Below are 9,204 nucleotides of genomic sequence, written 5' to 3'. Positions count from 1 at the left end.
TTGTCATACGTCAAAAAGCATATTTTACATGATTTTCTTTTTCATCCTGAGTGAATGTCTACATTTCTTAAAGTATGCCTTTAGGGATAGGGAAGGAACACCACAGAACAATTGATATTTATGTCCCTTGGCGTCAATATTCAATGGCATTTAGCACTAAAACAGTAGCCAGTCATGATCCTACCCAATCAACAACGTTACATAGTGTGAGATCCAATAAGTGTTCCAGGCACGCATTGGCAGTGTTAGAGACTTTTCCTTCTTATAAGTCATTGTAGCATCAAAATGAGTCTTAAGCCTTTATTTTAGGGTGAAAGAGCTGCATTGTGTTAATAAAAAAATGTGTATATACTGGTATTGGCATCGGCTATTGGAAAATATTGCATATCGAATATAGGCAGAAATCCAATATTGTGCATCCCTATGGGATATTGCATTGGTGTCCTTATGAGCCCTTAACCCAATCTCTTACTAGAAATACACACAAACGCACACACACACACACACACACACACACTCACACTCTCACACAGATGCACATGCACAATCAACTTATCGGAACATTCCATACACTTCCGTGTAAACATCCTGTGCACATTGGCAGGTGGTGCAATCAGCCCATTCACACACACACACACACACACACACACACACACACACACACACACACACACTTGCACAAGCATTGCCTCATGTACACTGCCCAACAATGTTGCTCTGTGGGGACCCCTTTTTCCATGTTTTTCCCTTTGTATTTAAGAGTGATGGGTATGTGTGTGTGTGTGTGTGTGTGTGTGTGTGTGTGTGTGTGTGTGTGTTGTGTGTGTGGCTGGGTGTGCATGTTTTTGTGGCATAATTAAGTTATGATTGTTTCAAACTAGAAGAAGAGTGACTCATAAAAACATGCACACACACACACACACACACACACACACACACACACACACACAGGGGACTTGAGTCCAGTGGAAAGGTCAGACCCATTGTGATGAGATGTTCTGACACTGCTGTGAGCTCTGGGTAACTTTTGAAAAGGGCGGAGCCGCTGTGCTCTGGGACATGTCATTATTCAGAGGGGGGCTTACATCAGTTGTTTCCACCCTTTTGAAAATCATCAGACCGGTATGTGTAGCCACAGGTCAAAACAATCCACAAAGTACAAGGGTATATTCAGTTGTCATACTCGGGCAGTGTGGGCATGGGCTGATGCATTTCTCTTTCTGTGAACGGTCTGTGAGATCACCCGCTCTGGAAAACAACAATGTCCAGAGGAAACCATTCATACGTCCCACCCGCACCACAGACCCCCAGAGTTCCCAGGGTCCTACAGAGAGCCGGCTCCAGTGCTGCACTCCACTGGGCATGTTTGCTGTGTTGTCATGCTGGAGTGGTTGTTGTCATGTCGTCATTTGTTTTGTTTGGTTCTGTAGCCATTGTTGTCATGGCATTTTAGGTTCTTCTGGGCTCTGGGGGACTTTTTTATGGGCGGCACTTTGAATGAAACGTTTGCTTGCGTGCGTGCGTCTGTGTGTGTTTGTTTGTGTGTGTGTGTGTTTGATTGTTTTTGTAATTGTTTGTGTCTAATATATTCCATTAACATCTCCCTCTCTTTGTGTGTGTGTGTGTGTGTGTGTATGTATGTGTGTGTGTGTGTGTGTGTGTGTGTGTGTGTGTGTGTGTGTGTGTGTGTGTGTGTGACAGGCTCCCAGGAGTCGGACAGTTCTCAGACGGCTAAGAAGGACATGCTGGCGGCCTTGAGGGCACGGCAGGACGCCCTGGAGGAAACGCTTCGCCAGCGACTAGAGGAGCTCAAGGGCATCTGCATCAGAGAGGCCGTAAGAGTTGCTCACGCACACACACACACACACACACACACACACACACACACACACACACACACACACACACACACTGGGAGAGAGAGAGACATACCTACACACAATTATAGGGGACTGAATCACACAATATATTTTCATAGCCGGTCATTGTAACCCAATACTGAAGTAGGGGTGGGGGTTATTCAAATAGATTGGCATCTTGTATGGATGTATTGACTCAACAAACAAGCAAAACAAATGTGTGGATTGGGCTGTGAAAAGCAACATGAGTGGACTAACCAGGCTCAGGCCTTTGAGAGTCAGTAGCATGGCAGATAGACAGAGAGTAGCACAACAGCTTGTAGTTCTGTTAAGAGATGGAGTACGATGGCAGTGAGCTTATCCAACCATGGGCCACTGGTGTTAAAGGCCTTGGCCTGTACAAATGGATGGATGGATGTGTCTGTTTCACATGCTCACCATGGAGGTTGTTTTCCAGTACCCGTGCCACTGCCAACGCTTTTGATTTCATCCCAAAGCCATTTCGCACATTGGAAGGGGAAAATTCCACAGTAGTGCCGGCTAGCCTTCGGACTCTCATTCCCGCCGGCGTTCCCTAATTTCTGTGCTGATCCCATTTGATCCCACCAGGAGCTGACGGGCAAGCTGCCCAAGGAGTACCCACTAGAGCCGGGAGAGGAGCCGCCAGCGGTGCGGCGGAAGATTGGCACGGCCTTCAAGCTGGACGAGCAGAAGATCATGCCCAAGGGAGAGGTCGGAAGCGAATGCACACACACACACACACACACACACACACACACTCACACACACACACACACACACACACACACACACACACACTCACACACACACACACACACACACACACACATACACACACACACACACACTTTCCCTCACACACACACACCTCAGGGGTGGCAGGGGTTGACTCTGGCTCACACACACATACTGTACTCAAACCCGAATAGACACACAAGCAAATGCAATCTCAGACACACACATGTGTGTGAAAACACACACATACTCACACACTCACACACACACACTGCCAGCTCTACTCCACAGCATGCAGCAGGATCTAATCTGGCCTCCTCCAGTGGAATCAGAGTTTCCAGAGCTCACACAGACACAAGCCTAAAAATAGCAGCAGACTCTTGGTAGGCAGAGGAAGTGGTGATAGTGGGTTTACGTGTGTGTGTGTGGTTCTGTGTGTCTGTACGTGTGTATGTAGGTGTGTGTGTGGGTTTGTGTGCTATGTGTGTATGTATGTGTGCATGTGCACCTTTGTGTGTTCACATGGTTGTGTCTTTCTGTGTGTGTGTGTGTGTGTGTTTTTGTTGAATCAGGTCCAGTGTGGACTCAGTATTATGAAACACAGGGATGTGTTTAGAGAGAGCTGAGTGTTCAGCTGTACTGAGGCTACGGAGACTAAAACCAGAGCACTGCTTTTCTGCTTTTGTCCATTCACAAGCGTCTGTGGACTCTTTACTCTGTGCGAAAAATGGTTAGGTGTGTGTGTGTGTGTGTGTGTGTGTGTGTGTGTGTGTGTGTGTGTGTGTGTGTGTGTGTGTGTGTGCTTTTGGAATTCCATCAGTGTATTAGGTTGTTGATTTACTTGAGTGCATTGCTCCCCCACACCCCACAGGGAGGCTCAGGGTGCGTTTGCTTAACCCTGTACGTCTCTTAAGAGGTCTCACATGGAATGGGAAGCCGTGTGTGTGTGTGTGTGTGTGTGAGAGAGAGACTATACCCTGGTGTTGAGGTGAGCTATAAGGGACCAACACCGATGATAGAACGGATGATGCAGGCACATGCTTGTGTGTGTGTGTTGTCTGTTTGTGTGTGTGTCTGTTTGTGTGTGTGTGTGTGTGTGTGTATGTCTGGATGTGTATGTGTGTGCAGGTGCGTGCTTGTGTGTTTCTGTGTGTGTGTGTGTGTGTGTGTATGTGCACATGCTTGTGTGTGTGTGTGTGTGTGTGTGTGTGTGTGTGTGTGTGTGTGTGTGTGTATGTGCACATGCTTGTGTGTGTGTGTGTGTGTGTGTGTGTGTGATTTGAAATCCCCTAGGCGCTCGTGTCCACTTGTGAGGACAGATATGGTTTGATGAATGGTCTTTCTCAGACATCCATTTTGGAGCTTTCTCTTATTCTGGGATGAACGGGTGTTATTGCACTGTCACTCCCCGCCACAGCGTAGACACATTGGTGCCTCTGTTGCCTAGTGTTTGTGTGTGTGTGTTAGTGTGTGTGTCTGTGTGTGTGTCAGTGTGTGTGTGTGTGTGTGTCTGTGTGGGTGTGTGTGTCAGTGTGTGTGGATGTGTGTGTGTGTCAGTGTGTGTGTGTGTGTCTGTGTGGGTGTGTGTGTGTGGGTGGGTGGGTGGCTGTGTACTGTTGGCTGAGTGTCTATTGCTGGAAGGGGAAATACATCTTGATAGTCTGCGAAGCTGTCAGAATGTTCTGGAAAGAATAAAACTGGATTTGGAGTAGGTTGTGAGCATGCGTATATGGTGACCATTTAGACACACACACACACACACACGCACACTCTCTCTCAAAGGTAGCATGCTTATATGGTAACCATTTACACACACACACACACACACACACACACACACACACACACACACACACACACACACACACATTCTCTCAAACGTAGCATCACACACACACATTCTCTCAAACGTAGCATGCCTATATGGAGACCATGCCTGTACTCAGTAGCATTTGTTGGAATGGAGGTGTATTAGTGAGTGAAACCACCCGTAGTCACTGTGAGTCATCATATTACCGTGCGTGTTTGTGTCTGTGTGTGTGTGTGTGGACAGATTTAATTTCTGTTTAGTTTGCGTGGACAACAACATCCTGTGTTTGTCTGTGTGTGTAGTCTATGTGAGTGAATAAGCACTTCTGAGTGTGTAAAACTGACATGAGTTTTTCTGTGCTTCTGTGTGTTGTGTGTGTGTGTGTGCGTGTGTATGTGTGTGTGTGTGTGTGTGTGTGTGTGTGTGTGTGTGTGTGTGTGTGTGTGTGTGTGTGTGTGTGTGTGTGTGTGTGTCTGTGTCCAGGAGGAGGAACTGGAGCGTCTAGAGCGTGAGTTTGCCATCCAGTCCCAGATCACGGAGGCGGCGCGTCGACTGGCCACTGACCCGCATGTCAGCAGCAAGAAGCTGAAAAAGCAGCGCAAGACCTCCTACCTCAACGCCCTCAAGAAGCTGCAGGACATCGAGAACGCCATTAATGAGCACCGCATCCGCTCCGGCAAGAAGCCCACGCAGAGGGCTTCACTCATCATCGAGGGTCAGTCAAAATAATAATAATAATAATATTTGTATTATTGTTGTAATAATAAATACATTTTATTTGTAATGCACTTAACACATTCTCAACAAATCAACAAAGTGCTATAGGCTATTAGAAACAGTGCTATAAGTGCTATTAGAAACAGTGAGAAAGTTTAGAAAAGTGACATTAGAAACAGTGAGAAAGTTTAGAAAAGTGACATTAGAAACAGTGAGAAAGTTTAGAAAAGGGACATTAGAAACAGTGAGAAAGTTTAGAAAAGTGACATTAGAAACAGTGAGAAAGTTTAGAAAAGTGACATTAGAAACAGTGAGAAAGTTTAGAAAAGGAAAAGAAAAAAACATGAAGATATCAGTGGCCATTCCCTCCTTCCATCTGGGACTTGACCTGAGATTCAGAGGCCATCTTTTGTCCGTTTTGCTGCAAGTTGGGGCATGTGCTGCACATTAGTGATATACTTGTCACAAGAACAAGAACACATCTACCACCAAGTAAATTAGGCCTATTACCAAGTAAATTAGGCCTATTTCAGAGTTCCCAGGCCTTTCTGCTAGTTCTACTGGCAATCATGGAATGTTCCTGGTGTTGAAAAAGTCACTTAGAATAAGTGAGGTGAAATCACCCAGTGCAGGTATTAAGCTGCTAGATTAGGCTAGGTAGATCTTTTCCGGGTGGTCCCTGGTCATTCAGCTTAGGGAATTCAGTAAGAGTTGTATTTGTTCATCATTTTTTAACATGCACTGTACTGTGTGTATCTTTCTGTTTATTAGAAGCAAATATTGGATCAGAGGACAGCTCTTTGTCTGACGCTCTTGTGCTAGATGATGGTGAGTTCAGACACACACACACACACACACACACTCAGAAGTAGTCAGCTCCCACTCATGCATTTTGTTCACCTGGTAACTCCCCCCCCCCCCCGAGATGACGCCCAGACCACTGGCACCCCCACCTTCTCCCCATGCCTCCCCCACAAGGCCTGCCTCCTGACGCCCTCGCTGGCAGCCCCCCTCCACCACAGTCCCTGGAGGGCCTCCGGCACCTGCACTACCAGCGCACCGACTACGACAAGTCCCCCATCAAGCCCAAGATGTGGAGTGAGAGCTCCTTGGACGAGCCCTACGAGAGGGTCAAGAAACGCTCCTCACACTCCAGGTGGGACAGCAAGACGTGGTCGTGTGGTGATGGGGTTTGTGTGTGTGTGTGTGTGTGTGTGTGTGTGTGTGCTTGTGTGCTTTTGTACAGTTTTTTTTGTGCTACTTTTGTCCAGACGACTAAATTTCTTGCAATTAGTCAGAGAGAGTCACTGATTATCACAATGGTCATTATGATTTGTACTCAGGGGATGTAAAGGCCGAGCCAATATCTAGAGAGCAACCCACCCCTCTTTCTCCCTCCCTCTCTGTCTCTCTCTCTTTCCCTCTTTCTCTCCCCCCTGTCTCTCTCTTTCTCTCTTTCTCCCTCCCTCCCTCTGTCTCTCTCATTCTCTCTTTCTCCTCCCTCTGTCTCTCTCTCATTCTCTTTTCTCCCTCCCTCTGTCTCTCTCTCATTCTCTCTTTCTCTCACCCTCTGTCTCTCTCTCATTCTCTCTTTCTCCCTCCCTCTGTCTCTCTCATTCTCTCTTTCTCCCTCCCTCTGTCTCTCTCTTTCTCTCTTTCTCCCTCCCTCTCTCTCTCTCTCTCATTCTCCCTCCCTCTGTCTCTCTTTTCTCTTTCTCCCTCTCTGTCTCTCTCTCATTCTCTCTTCCTCCCTCCCTCTGTCTCTCTCTTATTCTCTCTTTTTCCCTCCCTCTCTCTATCAATTAAATCAAATGGTGCTTTATTGGCATGGATGAATGAAGTCATTGTTACCAAAGCTACAGATATAACATGCTAAGAATCAATTCTTCATTAATATTGATTTAAAGAGAAAATTAATATTCTCTTCCTGTGTGTGTGTGTGTGTGTGTGTGTGTGTGTGTGTGTGTGTGTGTGTGTGTGTGTGTGTGTGCGTGTGTGTGTGTGTGTGTGTGTGTGTGTGTGTGTGTGTGTGTGTGTGTGTATGTGGCGTGTGTGTGTGTGTGTGTGTGTGTGTGTGTGTGTGTGTGTGTGTGTGTGTGTGTGTGTGTGTGTGTGTGTGTGTGTGTGTGTGTGTGTGTGTGTGCGCGCGCGTGTGTGTGCGTGTGTGTGCAGCAGTCACCGGCGGTTCCCCAGCACGGGCAGCTGTACTGAGGCAGGGGGCAGTAATTCTCTGCAGAGTAGCCCCATCAGGAGCCTCCCCCAGTGGAGCTCCCAGTCCAGCATGCCCTCTACCCCAGACTTGAGGACCAGAGGGCCCCACTATGTCCACTCCACCAGGTACAAACGCACGCACACACACACACACACACTCATGAGGTACAAAGTTACACTCATACATGCACACACACACACACACACGCTCATGAGGTACAAAGTTACACTCATACATGCACACACACACACACACACACACACACACACACACACACACACACACACACACTCATGAGGTACAAAGGTACACTCATACCAGGCTTGAGCAGAATTCCAGAATTGAATTGAAACTGGCTCTTAAATTCCAATTCACAATTCTTGAATTTCACTTGCATTTCACTTGCATTGAGGTAGCAAACAGGAAGCAGAATTGCAATTCGAATTTTGCACAACCCTGACTCATACATGCACACACACACACACACACACATTCCACCTGGTATAAACACACATACACACACACACACAAACAAATTCCACCAGGTATACACACACACCACCAAGTACACGCATGTACCCCTCACTTATTGTCATTGTGTTGAGTTGATGTGACACCTGTCTCTCTGACCTCTGCCCTCTGCCTCAATATCCCAAATCCCATGTTGTATTTGTTCTACTGGTCCAATGATGTGACCGTGTCTGCTACTAGTTCAATAAAGTCATATTAAACCTTTTCCCTGTCGCTCCTTCCCTCTTTCTCTCTCTCCTTTCTGTTCTCCTTTCTCACTCTCTCTCTCCTTCTCTCTCTTTCCCCTTTCTGCTTTCCCCCTCTACCCCCCCTCTCTTTCTCACTCCACGCTCTCTCTCTCTATCCCTCTCTCAGGTCAGTGGACATCAGCCCTACACGGCTGCACAGTCTGGCTCAGCACTTCCGTCACCGCAGTTCCAGCCTGGAATCCCAAGGCAAGCTGCTGGGCCTGGAGGCCGAGGCGGGGGCCTCGTCGCCGGACCTTTGCCCACACACGCCGGGCACCAACGGCTCCGACCCGCTGGACGACTGCTCGTCCTGCACCAGCCAGTCCAGCTGCGAGCACTTCTACACGTCGGGCGCCGGCGTCGGCTCGTCGTCGGCCGGGGGCGTCGGACACGGCGGCCACGCCAACTACTCCACGCTGGCCGAGGACTCGCCGTCCAAGGCGCGGCAACGCCAGCGCCACCGCTCCGCCGGCCACCTGGGCAGCTCCAACTCGGGCAGCATGCCCAACCTGGCGGCGGCGCGTGGCGGTGGTGGGGGCTGCGTCGGGGCGGGCGGCTCGGGGTCCGGCGGCGCGCTGGCCGGCGCTCAGCACGGCGTCTACATGAGCAGCCAGAGCCAGCCCTCGTCACAGTACCGCATCCGTGAGTACCCGCTGTACGTGGACGGTGGCAGCCCGGCCGGCGTGGTGGTGCGCAGCCTGGAGAGTGACCAGGAGGGCCACTACAGCGTCAAGGCCCAGTTCAAGACGTCCAACTCGTACACGGCCGGCGGCATGTACAAGGACAGCTGGGGCGGAGAGGACGGAGAGGGCAGCAGCAGCAGCGGGCGGCTCACGCCATCGCGCTCGCAGATTGTACGGACTCCGTCGCTGGGCCGCGAGGGCAGCGGGGGAGGGAGGACCGCCGTGTCCGAGGAACTGCGCTGCTGGTACCAGCGCTCCAGTGGCTCCATCAAGGAGTCCAGTGGACGCAGCAGTCGGGTCGGAACGCTGGCCAAGGGCTCGCCAGGTGAGACAGGGGCACGCATACCTGCGCATGCACACACATGCACACACATGCGTGTATCGCATGCTTACCCACACACGCATACGC

The 9,204-nt window shown here is 49.3% G+C and overlaps 1 protein-coding gene across 1 annotated transcript in view; it reads left to right on the top strand.

The window, feature by feature from the left end:
- The window catches only part of frmd4a (FERM domain containing 4A), an 80,602-nt gene that overhangs the window by 66,893 nt on the left and 4,505 nt on the right, over window positions 1-9,204 (top strand). Inside the window, 8 exon segments of the mRNA XM_048258045.1 lie at window positions 1,702-1,835; window positions 2,469-2,591; window positions 4,909-5,140; window positions 5,914-5,970; window positions 6,068-6,103; window positions 6,106-6,298; window positions 7,315-7,479; window positions 8,240-9,120. Coding sequence (XP_048114002.1) covers window positions 1,702-1,835; window positions 2,469-2,591; window positions 4,909-5,140; window positions 5,914-5,970; window positions 6,068-6,103; window positions 6,106-6,298; window positions 7,315-7,479; window positions 8,240-9,120 — 1,821 coding nt within the window.

This window comes from Alosa alosa, chromosome 11, assembly GCF_017589495.1.
Source record: "Alosa alosa isolate M-15738 ecotype Scorff River chromosome 11, AALO_Geno_1.1, whole genome shotgun sequence".
In the NCBI taxonomy this organism is placed as follows: domain Eukaryota; kingdom Metazoa; phylum Chordata; class Actinopteri; order Clupeiformes; family Clupeidae; genus Alosa; species Alosa alosa.
The sequence above is the reverse complement of the archived record's forward strand: the minus strand, read 5'-3'. Positions and strand labels throughout refer to the sequence as shown.